The sequence below is a fragment of the Cataglyphis hispanica genome, chromosome 16 (assembly GCF_021464435.1).
Source record: "Cataglyphis hispanica isolate Lineage 1 chromosome 16, ULB_Chis1_1.0, whole genome shotgun sequence".
In the NCBI taxonomy this organism is placed as follows: domain Eukaryota; kingdom Metazoa; phylum Arthropoda; class Insecta; order Hymenoptera; family Formicidae; genus Cataglyphis; species Cataglyphis hispanica.
Window position 1 is genome coordinate 5,694,136 of NC_065969.1, and position 26,376 is coordinate 5,720,511.

At 37.8% G+C, this 26,376-nt stretch overlaps 3 protein-coding genes across 5 annotated transcripts in view; 2 read left to right on the forward strand and 1 right to left on the reverse strand.

The window, feature by feature from the left end:
* Positions 1 to 26,376, reverse strand: part of LOC126855360 (elongation factor-like GTPase 1) — a 31,268-nt gene that overhangs the window by 1,092 nt on the left and 3,800 nt on the right. For both annotated transcript variants that reach the window (XM_050602948.1, XM_050602947.1), the window contains exon 5: positions 58 to 245. In XM_050602948.1, the coding sequence (XP_050458905.1) occupies positions 58 to 245 (188 nt within the window). The remainder of the gene's footprint in view (positions 1 to 57; positions 246 to 26,376) is intronic.
* Positions 1,117 to 7,806, forward strand: LOC126855375 (protein giant-lens). The gene is made up of 4 exons (XM_050602974.1): positions 1,117 to 2,286; positions 5,916 to 6,136; positions 6,378 to 6,549; positions 6,742 to 7,806. The coding sequence occupies exons 1-4, from the start codon at positions 2,032 to 2,034 to the stop codon at positions 6,985 to 6,987; spliced, it is 894 nt and encodes a 297-aa protein (XP_050458931.1). The 5' UTR covers positions 1,117 to 2,031; the 3' UTR covers positions 6,988 to 7,806.
* Positions 10,855 to 26,337, forward strand: LOC126855369 (uncharacterized). Of its 2 annotated transcripts, none has more exons than XM_050602966.1 (7): positions 10,855 to 11,177; positions 11,273 to 11,370; positions 14,714 to 15,349; positions 23,392 to 23,646; positions 24,653 to 24,803; positions 25,107 to 25,229; positions 25,321 to 26,337. In XM_050602966.1, the coding sequence occupies exons 3-7, from the start codon at positions 14,732 to 14,734 to the stop codon at positions 25,401 to 25,403; spliced, it is 1,230 nt and encodes a 409-aa protein (XP_050458923.1). In that variant the 5' UTR covers positions 10,855 to 11,177; positions 11,273 to 11,370; positions 14,714 to 14,731; the 3' UTR covers positions 25,404 to 26,337. The 2 variants fall into 2 exon arrangements, with proteins under 2 accessions (XP_050458923.1, XP_050458922.1); XM_050602965.1 differs by having other exon boundaries at positions 10,857 to 11,177; positions 14,615 to 15,349.

The window sequence follows — 26,376 nt, forward strand, 5'->3', positions numbered from 1 at the left end:
GCATAACAAGATGAGGCGCGGTAGATACAAAAGATATACTCGACAGCTTTTATGTACCTCCCAATGACTAAAAACTAGTTGCGGACTGGCCAATCCAGACGTTTGCGTCCGCAGTTCTCTCGCAAGGTGGAAACTTTCCAGAACCGGTAGGGTGGCCAAAACTCTGAATTGTCCACCGAAGCCGTAAGCACTTTCCGTAAATACGATGCGACCTTGCCTCTTACCGAATACGGCGTACAATTTTCCTGCAACAAGAATAATCATCGTAAATTTTTATCTTTGATTTCCAGGACGAATGATATCGTAATGAAAAGCTTCTAATATCGAGTATATTATTTTAACATTTTTTTATATTTCTCGAACGGTATCTTTCTATTTCCCAAATAACGATAATTCAAAGCCAAAACTTATCCTATTATCGCTGTTACATTTGTATAAGATACTTTCGTTTAAGACCATTTCTCAAAAATATACGATACAAAGGGATCGCAAATATCTGAATAAGGGTCTCAAACAATAAAATGTGAATAAAAATGTATGAAAATGTCATGATATTTTCGATAAAATATTCATCGGCACATTCGATATAGTTTGTTTCTAGAATTAATGATTTATCGTATTGAAAAGATACATAGATGCGAAATGTTTAGAATTGTAAGAAAGAACGGACTTGAAGATTAAAGCTTGATCGAATACGCGCAAAGAGAAAGGGAGGGAATCATGGATGAAAAACTGGCTTACGAGGGAAGAGGAAAGGAAACCACGGACACCGATGCACAAAAAGCTACGCGGAGCGTAGTAAATTGCGGCAAAACAGACGGCGCGCGTGAATGCAAACTCGACTCTGGAAAAAAGTAAAACATTCGTTGATACGTTCCCGGGGAGCGCCGTAGAAGAGAGGATGCGATACAAGGACAAACGCGGCAACGACGACATGTCCCAAGAAAACGGCGACGATGAAAACGTTGGGAGAGGAGAGATAGAGAGGCCCCCGGATAGAGAGTAGTAGTGGGGATGACGTAAGAGCAAGAGAAAGAATGGGGAGGGGTGAAGGGGATAGAGGCAGTCAAGAATGAGAAGAGAAGGAGGGTGGGGGAGGGAGAAGGGCAAAGGAAAAGAGGTGGGGGTCCATTCATGCTTTACTTCTGGCTTTTAAGAGTCCAGTCGAGCGGACGGCATACCTTCGCGCATAGGTCGATCTCGTCCGACGTTCCGTTTCACTCGACCTCGGCGAACGTTTTACTCGTTTCATTCCCGAGAGGACACGTAAGAACCCCATAGAAAGGAGTCTCACTTGGACAATAGATCGATCGATCGATCGATAAATACGACGAATAATTTCGGGCAACGATTGGAAAATTCAGTGAGGAGTGCGCGACACGCTCTATCGGCCCACAGAAGGACCATAGGAGATCGGGCACCGTTCTTTCATGTTTCTAGAAATCGAACGGTGGTGGAACTCGAGAGAAAGATAAGAGAGAATTTCGAGTCACGGTAAACAGAAACACGTGACGTTTGTGTTGACGAATTGTAACGGTTGAAATAACTTTAGAGAACGGAGCAACGGATCGACAAATATTCGAGATTCCAATTGCGCGTGTGATTCTTCGCAATTTTATCCAAAAGATTCTTTCGTATTTTTTAATTCAAGGGGGAATATCCCTCGCGGAATCATCCAAGTGATTTATTATCGGGGAAGACTCTTCTCTCGATAATTCAAGTCTGAAAGTCGCGAAAATGGACTTTAAATAATAAGAAATTATCGACGTTTATAAATCGAGCTTTCTAAATCTATCTTTATGATTATTCTACTGCAAATACTTTTATTACGAATATTCTCTCGATTCTCTCGCTCATTTCGAACGCCACATTGCGCAAATAAAAATCTTTTTATCGCATCTCCAATCCGTTTTCCAATCACGAGTAAAACGCGATAAATTTCCCTCCGAACGAACGAAAGAAAGCGACGAACAAGCGACCGCTGGGTTTTTTTTTATTGAGAAGAATTTGACTCCTCTCGCGTGAGACAAGATGACTGGCAAAGCAATAGGGCACCTGCTGTACATCCTGCTGGCGATCATCAGCGTCGTCCGTCGGAGCCAATGCGAGTTCCTCGAAAGGATCGAACACGACGATTATCTAAACGAGTATTTACTCTTCGACGAGAGCAAGTACCTCGCCGAATTGCAAGAATTCGACGATACAATGCTCGAGATCGATCTTATCAATCGTAACAGAAGGCACAGATTGACGCATGAGGAGCCCAGGGTGCTCTACCAAGTGGGGGTAAGGCACTTATCGATATACTTTTTCTTTCAATTCTCTAATCTTCTTCCTAAATTGTATATTAATAATTTATCTCTAGATAAGTTTGTCACGGAGGTATAGATATATATTATCAGCTAAATTAAAGAATATCTGACCGATACGTGTGCCTGCAATAACGCAATTTATATTTGTCGTATAATGTCCCTTTATCCCGTTACCTTCGCGTATTCTTCTTCCAATACTCTTCGATTAATCAAGAACATACATTAGACATACCTACATCAAATACGTTAGCGTCTCTTTAAGTCAATTTTACTCTGTTAGAATCGCATTACTATTCGTCAAGTTCTCCGAATAAATTATCGTCTACGAAGCGATTAAATATTAATGAGACTTGCATTGAGTCGGCAAAACATACGTCGCGGCAAAAAAAATATATATTTCGCGTTATTTATTCGCACCGTATTTTTCGTTATTTCTTAAATTTAATCGAATTTCGAGTTGCCCTCGATGTCGAGCATTCTTTTCTTCGACACAAGTGGCGCAGCATTCCTTCGCATTTTCAGAAAATTTAACACAACATGTGTCCGCGAAGAACGTACACATGGGAGTTCATATATTCTCTCGGGTAGCATTCCGAGGATTTGAAGCTAAATCGTCCGCTTACAGGCGCGCAGGAAGTATCGCGGGGTGAGGGAAACGTAGCCGTTAGCAAAGAGCGGCGCCCACTCGATGCTCGAACCTGTTGCTGTCGTAGCTGTAAACACCTACGTATCGCCCGTACGAGCGTGTATGCATGCACGAGGGGGAGGGGGGAGGGGAGGGGGGTACGTAGGTTTACACGTGCGGGGATAAGCGCAACACCCAAGTACGACATATCGTAGATACGTACGTCGCACGTGGGCCGAGAGTACGTGCGCAGAAATGATATGGCGGGGATGACGATACGCGTGTATGTGTGCGCGTGCATACATCGAGAGGAGAGAAAAAAAAATACTCTACGTACTCTCTTTATATCGGACAAGAGTCATGCGGCTTTCGCGCCGGTTTATCCCATCGGAATCACTTTGTGCTTGAGCGTGTTTGAAAATTTTTCCCCTCTTTAATTGTATTCTCTCTATATTTGCTATTCCTTTCTCTGTCTGTCTGTCTCTCTCTCTCTCTCTCTCTCTCTCTCTCTCTCTCTCTATCATTAATTATACATCTACTTTTTAACATATCCGGATAAATTAGAAAGTGATTTAACCAGGGAATAGCCCTTTCCCGCAGATTGCTTCATTCATAAATAAACAGGATAGGTCGGAAAACCATTACATAAGAAAGTGATTTCTTATGCAAAAATAAGCTAGAAATTATTCAAACGTGAATGAATTTTTCAAAATTAATTTTCGAAAACGAATCTCGTTCTGTGAAAAAAAATTTTCTACATTTTCGATTTATTTTTGCGCGAAAAATTCTTTTCAATCATATGACTCGCTCTGTATTATAATTGCCTCTTAATATACACGGAACGATACAGATGGGAATTTTACGATTAATTATCCTACGTCGAATTATATGGAGCATCCAGTTGCATTATATCTTCGATCGAGATTTCCGAGCTCTCTTCGAAACATCCGGTATAGCTGTACGATAAACGAGCGATCTTTTTACTAACATCATCCATCCACCAGATTCCCTGCGTCGTCGTGCGTCTCCTGCCTCTCTTTTCTTCTTTCTTTTTTGTTCCGTAGCTTCCACCTCGTCTCGCGCGCCCTTCTTCTCTTCTCGTCGTCCTCGCGCACGGTACCTTTAGCGACCACCACCTCCCGCTCTTCCTCTACCTTCGTCTCTTTCTCCTTCCTTTGCCTTCGTGTGGTATGTCCATGTCCATCCCGAGTGCCAGGTGTCATTTTCATTGCGGCCGTGCGAGAAGCGAGACGCGTGAGAACTTCCGGATGGTTTACGGCGCCCTTCCGGTCCTTCTATTATCCCATTTTAGTTTACCACCGCTCTGTATGCGTGAATCCCCGCCGTTCCGCTATATCAGCTTCAAAAACTTCCTTCGCCTTTCGTTACGCTCGCCTTTTCTTTCGCTCTTAGGACCGACGGAAGTAGGATAAAGAGATGCGTAGAAAATGCGTCGTACGGGAAATGCGATTAACGATCGGAAGCTCGCTTGAAATCCGAGTAAGATGGATGGATTATATAGGCGTGCTTTTAAAATATTCTAAGAGATGAAATCTCTTTTTCGACAATTGAAATTTACCTGCCTTTCAATACATAGATTAACCGCATTTGAATAGAGATGATTTAAAAAAATTAATGCATCGAGCTTAAATAAATTCTTATCTTCTTATCTTAATAATGCTAATTCGAAAGCATCATATTTTATATATTAAAAGATTTACGCGTTTAAAAAAATGTTTTCTTTTATAAGTTTATTAGATAAAAAAAACGCTGTAACGTAAAAAAAAAATGTTTCTACGATGGCAAAGAAAAATTGGCGAAAGAATATCTCGTGAGGAAACGGAAAATTATTCAACCATCGCGTAGTTTGTCGCTTGACGCAGATGTAGGCTAGACTTTAGCGCGAACGGATATCCAAGAGAACGAGATCAAGGAGCATTTTCCTCGTAAAAAGACTGCTCGTGCGATCCGTTGTATCGTGACGGAGATGATCGTAGTAATAGTAGTAGCAATAGTAAAGTAGTAGAAGCCACAAAAAGACAAACGAGATGAACGGGAGGATGGTCGTAGCAAAAAGTCGAATGCTCACAGTCGATGGTAAAACGGCGGAAGGCCATTTCCTCGAACCTTTTCTTCGTTGAATGGCACGTTGCTTAACTACTTCTGCTCATGCACTATCGCACACTTTGATAAATGTATCGCGTTAATAGAAAATACGCATGACTACTAGCGACAAATTTTTTTTTTTTTATAAAACCAAGATATATCTGGGAAGATGTGGAAGGATAAATCAATTAATTGGAAAAAAAATTAATTTCTAAATTCGATAATATAAATAAAATTCTCGTCAATATCGTTCTAATAGTTTCATCGCGTATAATGCGCGCGTTTCTTAATTCGAGCGATTCAAATGTCAAATGACAAGATCGCAAAGATCGAATGTGGCGAAAAATTTAACGCACATACTTCGACACAGATATTTCGCCTTACGGTAGTTGATGTCGTCGATGACGATAGGCCGGACAGGACGTACGCGATTGCCTCAATGAATGGACTGGCAACATCTAAATAGTCCAGTTACAGCAGACTTTGTATCGCCGGCGCAGGAAGGAGCGGATATACTTTAGTTACGAGTCTGTGCGCAATCGTCTCGTTTATTTCATTAGCCGTGTCCCATAGCGCGACGCACGTTCAGACGTTTTATTATTACGCAACGGTACAATCACTGCGATCTTAATCGCCCTACTAATAATAATTCCGTTATCATTTTATCGAGACGCGTTTCTTCGCACCAATCAATCGTGATAATATATTTCCGGGACACATATAGAGGTTTTTCGGCTGATTCAACGTATCTCTACTGAATTCGAGATTTTTCGAGATTTTTTCGCGCGATTGAAAAAAGAAATTCACGATTTTCCGTAAAAACGAAAATTGCTTTCTTTATTCATGACGCGAGTATCTGTTTGTTTGCGCAGGACAGCGAGAAGGAATTACCAGAGTGCGCGGACCGGAGCGAGGTATGTAGCAAGGTGGATTTATATGGTGCACCGTGGGTCGAGAGACAATGTCGTTGCCCGAATGGCCGTGCCTGCCCCAGCAGTCTTCACGAGGACGACGGACATACGATCATCGATAAAACGCGCCGCTACAAGCTTTGTGAACCCGTGAAACGACTTCCTATCTGTCGTTACTTCAAGTTAGTTAGATCACGTCGTACATTCTCCTCGATCGTTACTCGCAATTATTCGACTATTACTTGATTGTATCTGACATTTTTTTTTAATTTTATATATTTTTATAAAGAATTGATATTTTTAATTTAAAAATACTTATACATATGCAACTTGACGTTTCTTTTTCGTCACGAGGAGTAAATATATTTTTCCGGTCATTATACATGTTCATAATGGAAATATCCCAATTTTTTTTTACTGCAGAGACATTACATGGACTCTAGCACCCGGAGGAGGTCCAGCAAACGCGACTGTACAACGAGTTCACTGTCGATGTCGGCCAGGTAGTGTGCCGTATCTAGTTCGCAGGCAACCTCATAGATCACCGGATGGAAATCAAGGCTTTATCTACGCCTTCGCTTGCTCTCCGCAAAGCGTAAGTCAATGATGCGAGATATCGCGGCAAAAATAGCAAGAAAAACATGTTTATTCGGAGAAATGCAATTTCTAAAATTTTAGTTAAAGTCGAGAGAGAAAAAGTGTGAAAATTTTCGAGATATCTACATTAATTAATATAATAATAGCAAAATTAATTTGCTTTTAAAAAAAGTGTTTTGTTTTGATTCAGAGATTACGATGCCAGCATAAAGAGCCCTGTCGTCTGTTCACCGTACGTAAGAGACGTAATTCGCAACTCGAGGAGGTGAACGCCTCGCCACTTTGCCAATGTCCCCGAGGACATCGATGCCCGCGACGACACACAGATCCTGGCTCCTCACCGGCGAGATCCTACGCCGGTGTCTTAGAAATCAAGACCTACAGCGGTTATTGCATACCAGCCCACAGCTTCGATAAAGTGACTTATGGTATCTAAAGGATCGTACAATCCATATACCTTCATTCAACAATATATCGGCGGTGACGATGATCCGGGATTTTTGCTACGCGCGAAACATATTACAGTATCGTAATTAAATTACGTTTTCGTAAAAAATGACATCATGATTGTATTAGTATTCTCTTAAAAGCGCATTAATCAAACATATTTAGCCAATTGTCGTATCAACGTAGCCCCACTAATGTCAATAATAATCTGAAAATCTTTGCGGCATCTGTTCCTCGCAAATAAAGCGCGCTTAATTCGTTCATCGACACGATAACGACGACAGGAAATTGATATATTTATCAACTGATCAGGCATCATTGACCGTAAAACGCCGTGTAGCATTTCTAATGGCGCGTTGGCGAAAAATGTTAAATGTAAAAATATGTACAAAAGTATATAGAGATAAGAAAATTGCGCATGCCACCTATACAATTTTGTATAATATAATGTTTGGATCCTTCCTCGCTTTGTATTCCCATTAATAACTTGATCATATTATTGTACATCTCTTGTAGCAACGATGAGTCATTCCATTCTAGTGCTATCTATTCACTTTAAATATCCCTTTGCAGAATACTATAAACGTCGCAGTTAAATATTATTTTAATCGATATAACTTGTATATATCTGGTCTCCGATCTTCTCGAAATGTCACTCGAGAATTATATTTGTACATGATAGAGAGAGCGAGAGAGAGAGAGAGAGAGAGAGAGAGAGAGAGAGAGAAAAGAGATTGTAAGACGATTCGGAACTCTCTCAATGTTATATTTGTTATTTTACTTTAACTTAATAAAAAATATGACAATATTGTGCTTTATTTTCTTCAGCTTTCCTTTGCCAAAATATCTTTCTATTTCATATATTTCATGTTAAACAAACGAAGATTTAAAGATATAAATAATTTTGTAATAAAACTTATAAATCTTTGGAAAGTTTGCAAAATATATTATCATATGTATATATTATATAATAAAGAGAATCGAATGATTTATCGATCTTTGATCGTAGAATTTCCCATCTGCGCCGCAAGTCGATAAAGAGGATTGTGACAATGCTTTCAACGATAAATAATTGTATATATTTTGATAAAACATTTATTAGAAACAAATAAATATTTCGATATAAAACACAACCGAGTTGTTTAGACAGTTCTATCTTGATAAAGTTTGTTTAACTTTTTACTTCGATCAATTACTATGTATGTGTGTATATTCTCACATATACATAAAATATAATAAACAAAAAATATAATAAAATATAATAATAACGTCACTATATCTGGAATTATTCTAATTTTTCCTGATTTCTATTATGTAAAATTATGTGTCATAATAAGTGGTACTAATTAAACTATATCAGAATTTTTGTCATATTATTATCTCTCTTTAATCATGTATATTTCTCCGGAGAAATATTACTTGAAAATATTATTATAACGCGCCATTAAATATATAAATTTAAATATCGGCTGCTTTCCAAAAAAAAGCCGGCCTCCCCTCTCGAAATATTACAAATTGCTCTCTCGTTCTCCATCGAGTTATCTTTGGATAACTTGACATAATCAGAACGCGAATGAAGCAACGAGTTATCTGTGAGAACGTTACGGTCCATCACCCGCGACTGCTCGCGGATGCTCTATTCGCACGTTACCATCTGCACGACACCGTTACCGCCGCATTGCGCTTCACTGCTTTGAATCATTGAATCGTCTTCTTTTGTCCTTACACAAACGTACTTCTGAAATTCATTTACATTTTTAGACGATCGGTCAAAATCACTCGATATTAGCAATACGTGTTTAAGTCAAACGGCATTATTATCGCAGCACTCTTTCTTTAAACATCCGTAATAGCAATAATTTTTTTTTTATTATCTGAGAATTTAACTTGAATTGAATATATTATCAGAGTAATAAAATTGGAAACAAGTTTTATTAAAAATTACAATTTTCAAACTAGTTATTATTTTTTATTATAAATAGCACCGCGCGCGAATAAATTTCGTATTTTTTCGTATTTCCAATAATAAATTTAAAGAAAGAAGCAGTCAAGTCCGAAGAGATTAATTTAATATGAAATTAAAGCCAACAAAAATCAAGAGCATATTCGAAGAGTACCGTCCATTCAAGTATTTTTCAATGATTAATTGCTGTGAAAATAATCGATCGCATCTTCGCATAAATTTCCAACGAGTTATTCGATATAACGATCCGAGCGTTTGTTTATTACACAGCGATTATTTACACGAGGAGCGATTATATATTACCCGTGATAATTGCCGTAAAATTTGCGCGTTTAATTGCGCCATCATATACGGAGAATTATTGTTGAGACTTGTATCAATTTTAGAAAGCGAATCCTCTCATGAATATAAAGAGAATTTTTCCTCAAGTGAAAACTTATTCGGACATCGCGTGTTTTCACAACTCTCGCATTAGGGATAATAAAGGAAATTTTATTAGTCAAACTTCTCTGTGCAGAATCTTACGTCTCCTCGTGTAAATGCTCGTTCGAAAAACACGTCGTCGTCGCAATGATTGTTCGTCGACACACTTTTTAGAATTCTTTACATTATTTGTTCCTCTTTTCAAAGGCCGCGCGTAAAAAAGTTACAAGCGTAAAGAGCAGATGAGTTTTTCCGATTGTCAGTGGTCAGCTGGGTGCCATGTTCTCAATAGAATACAATCGATATCGGTATCGATGCCGAGTATCTGATTTCTTGCCTTTCTCATTGTTTATTGCTTCACGAGGAACAACGCGTACCGAACTGTAGCCGAATAGTTCTCTCACGTTGCATCGCGGACAATGATTAGCGTTCATGTCAAATCGATCTCATGTCTAATATAGATAGCCACAGACTTTCACCGAGATGCATCGAGCAGAATACGCATTCGATCTTTGGAGAAAGGCCGTGTACTCAATGTGTTACTCGACCGTGTCTACGATGAAAAAATCGCGATAAAGCGAGAGCCCATCGACAAGACGGGAAGTAATAATCGTGAGATTTGCTCTCTCGCGTATAATTCATAAAGAGAATTATCTCTCGTTGTAAGCATTAGATTTACAAGAATGAACATGGTTCGACAGGCCGACAGATTGTTAGATAGTTTTTCTAGAATAAGTTTTTTAAAATAACTCGTAATTCTTGTTTATTTTCTAATGTAAAAAGTCAATTGAAATAATTGTAATATCTATTTCAGTTTGTGATATTTTGTTGCTGTTTTTCTTGTTGATTTATCAAATCAAAACATAATTTGTCTATTTATCTTTTCTCCTCTTATGCTGCTGTCGATATAATTGTTAATTTATAGATGTAAAAATCCATTTATCAACAATTCTCAAATATAATTCTTTCAAGTAGAAAGTAATCAGAAAATTATAACAATGCTCAGAAATTTCTCTTTATTGGAAAGGTGAAGAGACAAGCTCGAATTTAGTTATCTCACCATATTAATCTAGATTTTTTCAAATCAAATAGGCGGAATAATTGACAGGTCTTTAAAAATAATTTTTATCTAGATATTAATCTTTCCAATTAGCAGAAACAAAAAAGACAAACTTCTCTCCGATAATTTATTAAAATCAAATCTATCATAAGATGTCTTCGCGGTTGATTAAAGGCTTTTGGCGAAATCAATTGGCCCCAGTCACGAAACTCGTTTGCTCGTCTTTCACATTGCGCCAAAAGAACGAAAAGCACAAGTAAATCTCAGACGTGCGCGAATCCTATGTACGTGGGAAGTGAGCAAGACGCAAAGCGGAGGAAGAAGTGGAAGGTGGATTGGTGGAGATGCACAGCTTAGGATTCCCGAGTATACCCGAGCAGTTTCTGGTTGGTTGGTAAGTGGGACTAGCGGGGACTCATAGGCACGGAGCGTCCTACGTGAGGCCGCAGTCGGGCGCAAACCCCGAAACAATCTTACATCTCGCGAGTTTCCTTCATCATCACATCTATCGCAGCCTCTGCGCAGAAACTCACGGTAGTAGTAGCCAGGCACAACCCACCTCGAAATAACGAGGGACGCGGAAGAGGGTGAACACACGGGTGCTCATCGAGACACTAGAACTGTCATCGCGATCTTGGGTATCGGTTCGTTCCAGAATATCCCGCGCATTCGATTGTTGTAGTGCGAACAAGCTGCAGAATTTCTCAAGAGGCAATCGATCGAAAGACAGCAGGTATTCGATCGACCGCAGACGTTGGATGTTGTAAAACCGATTGGTCTCTACCGGCTTGCCAGCGAGTGGAGTACAACTTCCTTCTTTTCTATCAGGGATCGCGGTCGAGGTCGTTACCGAGGTCGCAGTCGAGGCGAAGCGAGGACGAAAGTCAAGGTCGAGGGTCAGTCTGTCTACTTACGCGCTGCTCGAGGTACGAACTCATATTTTTAATTTAAATATTAATGAACTCACATGCACGAACAAGACAACGACTTGTTATACTTGATATTGTTCGAGAATTGACATTCACTCATGATTTTAAAAATACATATAATACAATTATTCATATACCTGTATTAATTTGTAATATTCTTTTTATTTTCTCTATAGTTTCTATAAAAGTCAATATATTATAAAATTTATCATTTTATATTAGTATTATATAATGTTTGTTAGTACAATTTATTGCGCTCCGATAATAAAATAATTATTATTGTTTCTTTTTTTATTTTTTTTATAGTTGAAAAGATGGTTGCACGACGCTAAGTATTTTCGATGTAAAATTATTATAATAAATGATATTTCCTGTCATATCAATGCGATAAATTCGCGCAACATTATAAAATTACGAATTAATTTAATTAAAAAAGAATAGAAAAAAATATATTTGTCCTTTTCTATTTGCTCTATTTGCGAATGATATTTATTCGACATCAATAATTCCGTCACGCGAACTAGATAGATATTTTTTTAGAGGAAGCAACATTCTCTCTCCGATCGCCTCTTCGCTCTTCGTACTTCCGTTATAATCTACGGAACATGTCCAACAACCGGCACTACCGATGCGAATCGGGGCAGTGGATGTATTCTTCATTGAATGTCTTATCTCAAATAGCAAAATGTCTCGAAGAGCCTTCTCTCATCGAGCGAATATTGTTCCTTGTTCTTTAAAACGAGCGGATGATACGTTATTGCCACCGAGTCATTTGCGAAACAAAGTATTTACCTCTCGAGAAAGGAATCTCATTTTACTTTTACACTAGCGATAGACGTTGATTTCTCGGCTTACTCTTTCAACTTTATACGTCTAAGAATAAATCAATACATCTAATTGCGAGTATAAGCCGGTTTTTCGAATTATTTCGAAGAAAGCGGAACATATGTTTCTTTCATATCACAATCATTCGCGATCTCACTGTGGCGAATGATGTAACTACCATACAATGAACCACAAGGGAAAGGACTATATAACATGTTAAGCTAATTTAATCAAAGATCCGTTAGACAGTTACGTCGTTGTCGGTGGCGAGTTGCCGCGGATCTATTTTCCTTTGTTTCCCGGTTGCGTCTACTTGAATTGGACATAAAACGCGAACGCGAACGCGAATGCAAAAAGATTTTACGAGATTCCCTCGGACTTATATTCAGCGCTAATCGCGCACTTTCCGCCGGCTTTCCTTTCAGTCTCATTAATCCGATAAATTGTTGAAACAAACGCACGTATATATCGGTCCGTAAACGTTCCCTTTACTCTCACAAGAGTAATTAATGCTCATTATTCGGTTAAGCGGTGAAATTATTCATCACTTGTTCAATGTCACGTATCAAATCGCCAATTAGATAAAAATGAGTTTTTCTTTTTTAAGTACGTAAAAATATAAACATATTAATATTGTACAATTTTAACGGTTGCTTATTTTCGAATAATTTTCTCTCTCGCGACTTGTACTATTGTGACACATGGAAACATACGGCCGTAGATTCACCGTCTCTCTTTTGTATTCATCCTCCGAGATTTGTTCACGTCACCCGTTCGCCTCCTCTTAAACCGTTTCTTTCGCCGCCCTCCATTAAGAAAATAATCTAATTACTATATTATTCGCGTAAACACACCCGATGTCGCGGACATTTAAGAGATTCGTTTGCGGCTTAAGCGTGGAAACTCATTGTTCGTTAGAAACATTGTGCGGTTCACCCTATGCCGGAAGGGAACGTTGTAGCAAAAAACGTGGGTCGAAAAAAATCTCAAATAGAAGATAATTTCTAACATGCGATAAATAATGTCTATTGATATGAAATAATCTAGACATATTTCTGCAATAAAAACTCATTCGAGTTTATATATTACGTCCGTAATTTATGCGTGTTACGCTTTTCAAGCTCATTGATTATATTTAATCAGTATCGTTTATCACGTCGTTACGCGAATATAGTTATCTTGGTCAAAACGATGCATATCTCATTCCTTGTCGCGTTCTCACTTCCGTTATTAGATATTTCTCTATCATATATTCAGCACGAGATACATATGCATATACATACATATATATTCTAATGATGCGTAATGTCTAACATATGATGCCCGGAGCGCGCGCGCGCGCGGTTTGATACGGCCTTGCAAATGCAACGAGATAACGGCTTGTATTGACGACGGTTTATACCGAATGACCCAATTTTCACCGAAGTGTCGTATGGCAAACGTGCGATAACTGCTGCAGCAAAAGACAGGATCGAGCACGTGAAAGGAAAATACGTAGGTCGGGAAGTGGATAAGAAGCGGTCGACTCGCCATGGACCAATGCGCGAGACATTCAGAAAGACGAGCAAAACGAATGCGCCATTTCTCTCTTTCTCCCCCGCTATATGTCTTCGTCCGCACCTAATTCCTATGTGTCGACACAAATCTTTCGAGGGCGAGAGAAATGATCGGATTTGTTTAACTGGAAATCAAAAATAAAAGTCACGCGATAAATCCGTATTAAAGCAGCAGTCGAGGCTGAATTCATTGAGAAACAGACGAAAGAAAAAATGCTATAATTGCAGAATATTTACATTTTGTGGAAGGTAAACACGATTCATCACGATACATCGCGATTACATTAGATTGTAACATTTTGATTACGATAAAACGATCATTTTTCTCGAGATGGACTTGATATGTAGCAAATACTTGGATCAATTTTCATATTTCGTAAAATATAAATTTTGCACATGTGCAAAGTAATTAATTAATTACGAGAGAAAGAGAGAAACAGAGAGAAAGAATTTCACCTTAAGAATTTCACCTTACAATAATTATTACTTTGGATAATGAGTACGTAATTGTAGATGTGTTACGTTTTATGTTATCGCATCACATAATCTCTACAAACCGCAGAGATACGCGATCTACGTATAATCCTTTCCCTCGTTCGAAGACATCGAAACGAAAAAGCGAGAGTGATGATTTTTTTAAATGCAAAATAAAAATAAAAATATAATTTAATACAAGGAGATTTCACACACAAATAAGAAAGCGCAAAAGTGAAAATGTCGCGTCACACGCTCTGTTTGTTTTTTATTTAAACATATTTTTTGTTTTCAAATATAACGTAGAAAAAACAATTTCTAAACACACGAATACTACACGCATTTCGCGATAAATTATTAATATATGATTCTTTTATTATTCGCAGATTCTAAGTGATATTAGGAAATCTCGGTAGCTCTTACGATAAGAGAAATTATTTTCCGAGGGAAAACGAAAATACGTTAGCGAAAGCAATTTATTCCAGTAATATCGAGAATCAAGAATGCGGGCCGCCATTCAATGTTGCGTTTTCTTCGCACTGCTAATGATAGCGTCGGCCGTGCCGGCATCGCCATCGAAGGGTGGTCGTCCCGATGATCCGGTTAAAGGAAAAAAAACCACGCCGATCACACCTATTAAGAATGCTTCGGCGATCACGGCCACGACGGCAGTCTCGAGACCGATTACAGGCAACGCCACGCTACCGTACACTATAAGGAACGCGACGTTACATTCATCGTCGCCTTCTTCGACAACGGCAACGGCGACAGCCACATCCGCCACGACGATGCTTAAACTGCCGACGATTTCACCAGCGGCAATCGCAACGACATCGACAACGATGACGACAAGCTCGTCGATGTCGTCCACGGCGAGCCTCGCGACCATCTCCGGTGACCCGCAGAATCCAAGCTCGAGTCCCGCCTTCACCGAAACATCGCCGAGAATAATCTCGCCTACTCAGCACACCGCGGCCACGGTGTTGTCGTTGAGAAAATCAGCAGTCTCCGCTGTCGCCGATGTCACGACTACCGTGCCTCTAACATCGGCCAAGGAAACGCGAGAGTCAGCCGGCAAGATTAGACCGCAAATCAAGCTGACGACAAATTACACGAGCGAGGTAAGTGCATTAATCCTGACTGACCGGCTCTTTGACTGTTCCTCCGTCTATCCGCTGCAATCGTGCGCCTTGTATTAATCGGTTTTGCCTCGAAAAACCGCCGTTTTCTATCACAGCACAGATTCCCGCTTGTAATTATTTTATGGAAAACCGCGAACAGGATATCGAGTCCCGATTGATTTATATATTAGTCGATCTTTACAAAATTTCGCGGGGGAATTTTATCCTTTTTACAGGCATTCGTTCCGCGACATATAGACCGAAACGCAATGCGATGCAATGATTTTCGAAACGTCAACGTTCTGTACGGTTTAACGTAAAGATTGAAGTAGCGTGTCATTCGCAACTTGGTGAATTTCGCTAAGAAAATCAGAAATCATTCGAAAGATAAATGGACAAGTCTTGCGAGAAAAACCGCGACGTGAAATCCAACGTGGAAATGTTCTCGTCGTTCATTCACGTTTCACGGAATATAGAATAAATTGTAATAAATTTCATCGAAATTATTTTTTTAAGTTATGAGAAAATGCAATCTAATAGAAAATTCTATATTTTTCCCCCTCTCCTTCTCAAATATGTTAGATTCTACAAATTAAATTCCAACTAGATCGAGAAAAGATAACAAAGAAAATACAAGAAATTTATCATATAACATTCTAGATATTAGTGTTGGACGTAAGCTAAACAAACTTTGACTTTTTCTCTTTTTTCTATTTTAGCATAAAAATCCCATATCTCTCTTCCCTGTGCACGCTCCGTTCCTACTCATTTCCCCTACTTTAAAGGAGCGCAGAAAAGCGCGTACCCGATGATGCGCGATAGAAAGGCACCCAGATTCGAGTTATACAGCCATCGTGGAGGTTCGTATGGGGTTTGAGGAAAAAAAGTCGCATATAGGTCGACCGAGAAAGTAGCGTATGCACCTCTTCGTATATATCTCTCTTCCGTATATAGAAAATATGCAGCCTCTACGTGCTGTAAAGCGATGTCGTGAACGAGTAGATGGGTGCACGTGCAAAATAGCAAAAACGAGAAAGTAAAATCGGTGCGCTTCGAGAGAGATACTTGAGCGCACGGAAATACGTCGTAATTATCCAAGTTAATCGAGTGTGCGTCGTTGCTCGTACGTCGCTGCGTTTCTTCGCTCGCGATAAGCAAGAGGAGGCAATCAGGCAATCAGGCAATCGGGTCATATCTTGGGCGAATCTTTTATAGCCGAAGGGAGAATTTTGTTTTTTTCTGCTCGGTAGAGATGCAGAGACTTCTGCAGTCTTGGCTCTAATTTACACGATTCACCTCTCTCTTTCTCGCATTCTCTTTCTTCCTCTCGTTTCTTCGAGATAACGGCGATATATATACCGATGGTGTAAGTAAATACACCGTTGAGTCATTTGCGATCAAATAAGCGAATATAACGCGTTTCTTGATTACAAGCGAACGATTTCGTTCCATGGAATACGGTAAATACGCCGCGCGCGCGTATAACAGAGCGAGGGGGGGGGAGGGGAAGGGGGGCGGCACATTAATAACGATTAAGTGCTCTAACGTATCTGTAATAACCGCACAAATGACGGCAAAATGCGCAAATTGGGTAGATAATATTCTCGACTAATAGAGTTATTTGTCTATCTGTTGCACCGCCTTATCGCAAAGCGACGTAAAAATTTGGCGCAGATACAGAGAACGGGAAAGAGATTGTATCGCGTAAAAAAAAAAGGGATATGTATCGCGCAAAGAATCACTATCTCGAATTGTACAAATGCATTACGTTAGATTTTTTGGTAGGTATTTTCAACATCAAATTGAATCATATGAATCTAATCAAAAATTAATTCAATTAATCATATCATATTTAATTTTCTTCCGTTCACAAATCGCAACACTTCTCTTATGATATAATATAATAGAGACGGGAAGAAAAAATTCAATTAACCGTTAATTTATTAACGGTTTAATTACTCGTGATTAATTAAACTCGTTTCCTCTATCTATATAATATAAAGAGTTATGATCTAAAGAAAAAAACGGAAAAATATTTATGAATCGCGATTATAAAGTTAATTGACGTCGGTGAAAAGCGACCGATTTGAGACGTTGACTTAATTGGCACGCGGTAAGGTTTTGCGGTAAACTGGTACGAATAAACATACAATGTGCGCGGAGGAAGAAGGATTCGACTTATAATGACGGGTTTTGTCAAGGTGATACGAGTCGCACCATTCATCCAATATCGAATGGAAAATCGCTGGGAATTGTTCGCGTGCAATGTACCGTTGACGAATACCGATTTCTAGCGTATGGGAATTGGATATCGTCACTGGGGCGGGAATATTGTAATAAGACGGCCGGGTTTTTTTTTTTTTTTTAAAGACGATCTTGGGAAAAAGTAAGGCGCGCAAAGTTGCAATAATGCATTTTTTTTTTTTTAATGCGAAGTTATTAATTCCATGACATATTTCTTTGAAGACAAGTCTTTTCGATCATTTATGCAGTATCGTAAAAAGGAAGTACGCTTGGTCAGAGAGACCATTATTACAATGTGCACGCATGCATTAGTTACGCATGTCTAAACTAATGATAACAATCGTATCTTGGACACGTGCTTTCGGCTAAATTCTTCGATATGTTTTGATATACTTTGGCATAAATTTCTGATTTATTGCATTTATATAATTCCATTTTTGGTTTCGTCTGTTATATAATTTTCTTTTGTGTATTCATTATTCGCGATTATTGTTATTATTGTTATCGTACTTCCTTTTTAATGAAAAATGATTGAAGTAACACTTGTTAAAAAGAGCCAAGTGTCTCGCTTAATGTAAAACTTCTATCAAAGACAAACACCTGGTTGATGTTACCCCTGGCTAGCGGTATAAAATGCCAATGAAACATCTTGTATGCGCGATAAAAGTTTCTATGTATAAAATATCGTGTTGTGAAATATAAAATGCGTGTTATGAAACTTTCGAGAGTTTTAGGAAGGCAATATTAGACGATATATTTGCGTAATTAGTTTGAGAAAATAGCTGAACGTATTAAAATCCGAGAATATAATAACGATAACGCGTTTCCCATATAAAATATAATACGAACTTATTACCTCTTTAAATCGCGGATACGCTTTAAAGCGGATTTTTAAAACTCGTAACAGAATCATAAATTTCCATGTTACGAGTAGCATTTCAGAGATGCTGGATCTTTTTACTGTTCCGCATCGGGGTATTGTGACCGTATCCCGATACTTACGACCGGCCTTTCAACGTCGGCGGCTCGCGCCGCATTAGCGTATACGATAGCACGAGCGAGATAGAAATAGAGAACTTCACTAACGGTCCCGAATAGGAATTTTGCCCTCGCTACGCGCGCTTCCGAGTTACGCGCGTAACGGAGTGTTGCTCTAACACAGTTTTCCGAGCGCGATGACGAAATGAATAATTGCAAAATTAGAATAATCTCATGACTGATGAAGAATCGAGGTGAAGAATAATAGAGATAATATTAGATTCATCCCATTATTTTTTTATATTTTTTACATATTTTTCTATCCTTTTTATATTTTAATATTTTTTCATACGTCACAATTAAAAATTGTCTCTCTCTCTCTCTCTCTGATAAAAATATTCATTCGACATCACGATAAAATTTTTGCCGCAGTTACATTCGACACATTTCATATCTAATTTTTCGTTAAAGAAAATAATGTGTTTAATTAAAGCAAACAAAATAGATGACGGAAATGTGTCACATTCTTACGAAAGTTTCGCGAAACTACTCCTTTCCCATTCATTTCATAAAATATAAAGAGATATAAAAAAATCTTCATCTATGTGACAATCGAAGCAATGATCGTCGTTTCGTGCGCGACTAATAATAGTACTGGATAGGTGATGCTCGATGGCGTTTCTACACACAGGCGCGCTTAATCTAACAAAAACAACCATGAAAAGAGCGCAACGGTAAACGAACCGTTGGGTTCTTTTCCACTAAGGTTAATAATTGTATTGTAAGAATCTCTCGGAAACGTGCGGCATCCGCGACGATTCGTCACGACGAATATCACGATATCCGAGACTTACAACTGCAGAAATTAGACTTGACAGATAATGACCATCTAATTCTTAAATGGACGATGCTACAATCACGAACATCGCAGATTACACACAATCGTACACTTCGAGATATATTTTACAACCGTAATTCTAATCAGATTTCGCGATAATCTCATTAGGAAACTTTTTCGTTCAATATAAATATTGCAACGTGCGATAATGTGAAATTAAAGTATTAGAAATATATAGTTTTTTTTTTCTAATTTACTCAACTGATTCGTTAAATTTATACACACACGTATAATTTTATTTAAAAATTATTTATAATAAATATAAAAATAATTTTTTTATATACATGCATATTGCCTGACAATGAAAACACGAAAACAAATGTTAATCGCAAATTGTAATAATTGTTTGGAATAATTACATTTTTCGAAAGATAATGCGGTGACACACGTAGTGACTCATGTTGCTCCTACTCAAGCTTCGTCGTACGAATGATAACAACATAACAGCGTATCAAAACAATAACATGTTATTGTTCGTCGTACGGCATCCATCCCCTCCCACTGTCGAAATACTTAATATATTAAATACTCTATATAGATAAAATAATTATCTTCACTCCTATGTTTACCTTAAAAAAAAAGGAACAAATTATTATTGACATACGTGTATAGTTCTTATTTTTCTCGCGTAAAAAAATAGATATTGCTAAATTAAGGATTTAATTATGACGCGATTTATCTCAATCTGTCTTAATTCGTTCCTCGCATTATAATATCGATTATCTCCATCAATTATTTTTCCCGCTTGAATCAATTTTCTTCGCGCTCTTCGCTGAGACAAGCATGTCCGAATGATATTGCGAGGATTGCCGATGCACCTTGCATCTTAAGACATATTGGACGAATCTACAAACGGCGAAAGGAGGGCGAGCGTTCAGGTCGTGACGCAAACGGATCAGCCGGTGCTAATATCGGTAGTGGAACGTGACGATGTCGAGACGAAAAGAAAATGCGAAGAAAAATAAAAGAAAAGAGCGGCGAGGAAGAAAAAGATAAGGATAAGGGGCGATGACAGGATAGAGGCCGGTATTGCTACGGATAATTTACCACGGCCTATTCGCGTCGAGTTTAATCGATTCACTCTGTGCTACTTCGTGTTATATATTTGTCCATGGATAGTAATTCGCCAACACATATATTTCTTGCATACTCTGTATTTAGAAGGAATAAAGATAGAAAATCAATTAGCTGTTCCGTTTCAATACGTTTTAATCGGATACTCACCGCGATTCGTCGACCAAACTTTATCTATGAGCGTCTTCTACGAAGATAAAAGAGAGAAGGGAATATCATCAAAGAGATGATGAAAGAAAGATGTATGTGTAGTATTCGCATAATATTTTAACCATGTCATTATTTTCTATTATTACTATACTGAAATTTTTTTATCAGTTTAAACATGTTTATTATGTTTTTATAATTATATCTTCTTTTTGCCACTTCAATAATTTATACTTTATAGACAATTATCATATTCTGAATAGCTATATTAGCCATTAGTTAATTATTAAAGAAAATATTTTTTGTTCACAAAATTACCATAATTTTGATTATCTATCTCTTCGATCGCTATTATTTCACCTGACTTTGCTATTCAGATTTATCTTCCTCATCTCATTGCTTATCAAAACCGTTATGTTTTCGAACGAATACAAGTGAACTTTCCTACGAGTAAATAACGAGCACGGAACGAAGCAGCGAGATGATGAAAAAAAAAAAAAAGAAAACGGAGTATCGCAAAATTCCAAAGAAATCGCACGGAGTAAGCCCACGGTGTAAAGAGTGACCCCGGAGAACTCGAGGGAATGCGATCGCGTTTCGGTCAACGACCGCTTTATAAACGAGCGTTTTGTAGCCCGAGAGCTACGTGTAGTGGATTATATCACGCGATGACATTATTTTTAAAGTCGGGCGGTTTTACGCCTCTCGGAGGTCAAGTCAACCCGACACCGGAGAACGGGAGATGGTTTGGAAAATACAAAGCCGGATGAACTTGAGGCCGATCACCACCGCCGATTACGATCGGCGCGATTTATGCTGTGCGACAAACAGGGTCGCAAATGAAAGAAACACAGGCAAAGATTATAAAATAAGCCAAGGATTCCTCGTCGAAACGAGCTTCGGGTTTTGTCAACATTCTTTCACGAACCGTCCCCATTTTTCCTTCATACCTCAACCGATTGCTTATCACAGAACCATAATCAAGATCGAAGGACCGAGGGAAAGAGAGAGGAGAGTCTTCTTTCGAAAAATTTTGCTGGACTAAAATTATGGCAATTAACAGTCGCATTCTTTGCGTTCCCACTCTGTGTCGCGAGCTTTAACTTCTTTATATATTTATAAAATATGCAAAAAAAGATAGAGTTAATTGTTTCCTTTAATTTCAATTGTTTAATAATTTTTGAGAATTATATTAATATTAATTTAAAAGGAAAACCACTGATAGCTTCCCACAGTTTGTAATAAAATCCACAATACATGCGAGCAAAGCTATTTATATCATCGTTCTCCCTGAACCTGAATCTTTTTTAAGACAAGATCGACTGAGATGATTGCGGCTCGAGTGCAGTAAATGAGATAAACGATGCGCCGTGAAGAAAAAGCGAAACCAGGCAAAGGCGAGGAAGGCTATCGTTTCTCGAACATAGTTTCACGTTCCAGGAAGTTGACCGGCGATGGATATCCGTACGAACCATCCTCTATACCGGTGTACCCCCATCGATTTGCCAAGCGTTTTGCCTCAGCCTGTGCTCGGCTTTACTCGGTCTCTCTTTTCTCTCACTCTGAGAATTCCGCCCATTTTCTTTTTTGTCCCGTCTTATTCCTCTCTAGTTTGCTTCCTTTCGCCACTAACAATTTCCATCACGCGATCGATACATACAGACAGCATTCCCCCGAAATAGATATCGAGCATTTATATTTCACGAGAAACTGGTTTGCCATTTTACAAGCTAATCTCATCTTGCGCTCATGTTTCTTTTTTAACAAGAGATTTTTATGATATATCTTGACGTCTAATTCAAGTTGACAATACCCGTGTTTTTTCTAATAATTTTGACATTTCACGAAATTAAATCGATATAGGAATGGAAGTTAAGTCTCGTTCTTTTTAATCTATATATGTGATGTCTCAATTGTTCGTAATAGTAAAAAGAAAGTGTGAATCTCAAAAGTGAAAAGATGCCGCATAATCGCCTATGTAATACAGAAACATTGCTAATGAGATACTGTATACAACATATAATCTCGTTTGCCGCGGAATCATGCTACGGTAACGATGTACTGATTTGATTCGAATGAAATGGCACAATTGGAATAAGAGCATTTTCATAATCAGTCTAATTGTCTAAACGTCTCTCTTAAATAGTCTCGAATTTACGGGAAATAACTTTTTAATAACAGATTCTCTGACCAATTTAAAATCGATTCTCCCTCGCAAAAATATCGAAAGAGATCATTTTTCAATTCTGTCATATATCCTGTATTTAAGCCTCAAGCATTAACAAAATTTTATTAAAATAAATTATATTTGAAATTAAATTAATGGACTTTTTAATCCTTTGAACAAAGTTTGTAAACTTTTTTTCAATTGTTTATAACTCGAAAGTTATCGATGCCTTTTCTCTAATAGTAAGAAAAAAAAAATCTCTAAATTGGCTACAGAATCTATTATTACAAAAGAAAATTATTTTTAGAAAATATCTCAAGATCGCATTCATTCGTAATTCGAACGAAAGAGTTAAACGAACACGAAAATAACGGTCGTGTCAATCGACGAAAGAATGCGATACCTTTTGGAGAGAAGAAGCCCTGTAATCAGCTGTAGCTCCGAAAAATCGGATCCGGACATCTCTTAATCGCGCGATATATTATTACGACGTGATTACATGACGCTGCCAAAGTACGCAATCTTTTTTTAAAGACAGGGGTACGACTACCGGAAGGAGCGAGCGCGGCGCTCGCAAAACCGACCAAGTATCACTACTATCCGCACAATCAGCATATCTACCTATTGCCGGAATGCGCGGTCCAGCAAGTGTGCAACGCCGTTTACGTTAGATTAAACTTTACGCAACCGCTGTGCGCCTGTCCCGGAAGATACCGTGATCCATGCAGCGCGTCCTTGGACAGCGACGACTTGCACACGACCGAGCTGGTGACTGATCCACGAACCAAGGTTAGTGAAAACTTTCCAACGACTTTTTTTAGCGATCGAGAAAATCGAAAAAAAAGTCGTCTCTCTCAGCTGTTTTATAATATCGTCGATCTCTTTTTACAAGAAGCACAGACTCGAGAACGTTATATTATTTGCGCGATCTGATAAAGGCGTAATTTTATGAAATTATTACTAATAATTATAATATTATTTAATTTATTATTAATAATTTTCATATTATTTTATTTGCATTTCAATATTATTAATAGTTTCTCCGTATTTTTAGTGACTCGAATCATAACTTACAAATATTAGCAAATTATTCTAAAATCATATACTTTACAAGTAAAAACGTGTATATACTCGAGGAAAACGTGAGAGTTTCCAGAATTATAAAAGTTGCCATGTTTCCTATGTAATGTTTTATTATAGTACTTAAGACATCGAGTTGTCACGGAAACGGTACTTGTACAAGGTATAGCGCCATTCTCGGTATGACCGACTCGGCTCGGATGATCTTAAACACGAGTTTCCCGCCGCGAGAAAAACTCGTTCACTTTCGTTCGTGTATTAACCGTGACTTGCACATCAAAGAATCATCGCTCGGAAAGACAGTCATCGTAGAAGTCGGAGGAACGAATTTAAATATTCGACACGATAGTTCCACGCTTTCGAGCTTGCTTTCACGTAGATGACTTTTATTTTATTTCAATATTACTGTAATTTTATTACTATAATATAACGTAAAATTTACCATATATCTTAATTTTGCGATAAAGAAAAATCTTAGTAATATTTTTACGAGAAATAATCGATAATTAATGATTGTCCCCAATCATATTGATCAGATTCGCGATAATATTTTCGATATTTTCATCTCTTTAAATTGTTCATTATAACGCTACGTAATGCATATTTATTTTCCAACGTGTTTATATATATATATATGTAACACAATCATCACAGTATATCTGATTAAGGAAGACTCGTAAAACGATGACGCTCATTGTCTTTGTACTCTTTTCAGGCCTTGACCTTAGTAAAAACATGCGAGCCGGTTGCCGAGATGCGAGAGTGCAGAGCGTCGAGAGACTGGTCTCTATTGGCGCTGCAGAATGTGCGTACGGGAAAATCCCATTATCTCGTGATATGCCGATGTCCCGATACAAACATTCTCGGTAAGCGAGAAACATTTCGATTCCGATTAAATTTAATTAATTTAAAATTTCAATATTGAAGAAAGTTCAATGGATCTCATAATTAAGAATTGATATGTAGACTCAAAATGATATAAAGAGCAAGGGAGAAAGAGAAAGCCTTTCTTAAATTTTCGAAAATTATTATAATTAATTCTAATGGAATGATTCGATTATAATAGAAATAAAGAGATATCAAACTTTTTTTTTAATTTTCGAGGGAGAAGAAAAGCTACTAATTTACGTATAATATTTTATGCTTTTACATCTTGTATTCTTTTATAGAAGGACCTATGAGTCACGATCAACCGACTTATGCTAGCGTTCCGGGCATTCGAGTATATGGGATGATGTGCGTGCAGGGGAACAGAAGAGGACGACCATTACGATATTCGCGCAGCATTTCAAGTATGCACATTCTAAACGTATAATATTATACTTTGAGACTTTATCCGTGATATAAATTTTGCGATTGATATAATTTCGATTTGTTACGTAGGTTACGTAGAGAACGAAGAGAAACCACGTTTCCCTTGGCATAAAGTGCGACAGCTGTTGACAACACCGTCTCTGTGGGAATAGCAAACGCCACGCAACGTTCTGCCCCATATTCTGCCATCGACGAATTTACACAGTTAATTAATAACGCTACTATATTTATAATTCTTCGAGCCATTCCCCGCTCGAATTTTACGTTCCCTTTCCTCTTAGTACTCTTACGCTTTTTTAACTCCCGAACGGGCGCACCGGGATGCAAAAAATAATGTAACTCATAATAATTATTTATTAATTCCATTCTATATATTTTATAATTTCTCGTTAATTATTCCAATAATTTTATTTTTGAGTTTTTGCGCAATAGCGATTATGAGGATGAGTAAAATATAATAAAAATTAATTTTGTAATTAATTTAATTAAAAACTTTGCAAATACGCGTATACTAGTGCGCCCGCGCAAGGATTAGTAGATACGATAGGATGAAATCGCCTATGTGATTTGCATTATCATTTTCACTTAATTATTCATTGTATTTATTACTCATGGTTTCTACGTTCATAATATGAGAGATTTGTAATATGAGAGCTGTGGCGATTAATTATATACGATACACAACTCCGATAAACTGATTAACGATACGATAAAAAAGACGAATGGCTTTGCTTCTTGTAACAATGTGAAGAGCTGTTTAATGGCGCATTATTTAAAAAAAAAAGATAGGAATATATGGTACCTGAGTTTCTGACATAGACAACTTATATGCATTCTGTCTCTTTTTCTTTTTCTCTTATCAAGTAAGTATTAACAACAATATGTCAAATATTATGTCGCCTGTTTTTCTCATTCAAATTCGATTCACTATGACAATAATCCGCCTCTCATAGATAAGAAAAAAATATTAATGGGCATATATTTGTATGACAACTGTGTGTTAGTCATGCTCTGCATGACAAAAGAAAATCGAAAAAATATGTGCTCTTGAATGAGATTTTACAAATACAGTAAAACTATATACGAGACGGATTCTTATCGATGTAATATTGCATATTGTTACTC

Excerpts from the sequence above, each read along its gene's own strand:
- LOC126855375 (XM_050602974.1), top strand. The coding sequence starts at position 2,032 with ATGACTGGCAAAGCAATAGGGCACCTGCTGTACATCCTGCTGGCGATC. Across the intron at positions 2,287-5,915 it reads GGGTGCTCTACCAAGTGGGG|GACAGCGAGAAGGAATTACC; the intron begins GTAAGGCACTTA and ends TTGTTTGCGCAG. Across the intron at positions 6,550-6,741 it reads TCGCTTGCTCTCCGCAAAGC|AGATTACGATGCCAGCATAA; the intron begins GTAAGTCAATGA and ends GTTTTGATTCAG.
- LOC126855369 (XM_050602966.1), top strand. The coding sequence starts at position 14,732 with ATGCGGGCCGCCATTCAATGTTGCGTTTTCTTCGCACTGCTAATGATA. Across the intron at positions 23,647-24,652 it reads TGACTGATCCACGAACCAAG|GCCTTGACCTTAGTAAAAAC; the intron begins GTTAGTGAAAAC and ends TACTCTTTTCAG. Across the intron at positions 24,804-25,106 it reads TCCCGATACAAACATTCTCG|AAGGACCTATGAGTCACGAT; the intron begins GTAAGCGAGAAA and ends ATTCTTTTATAG.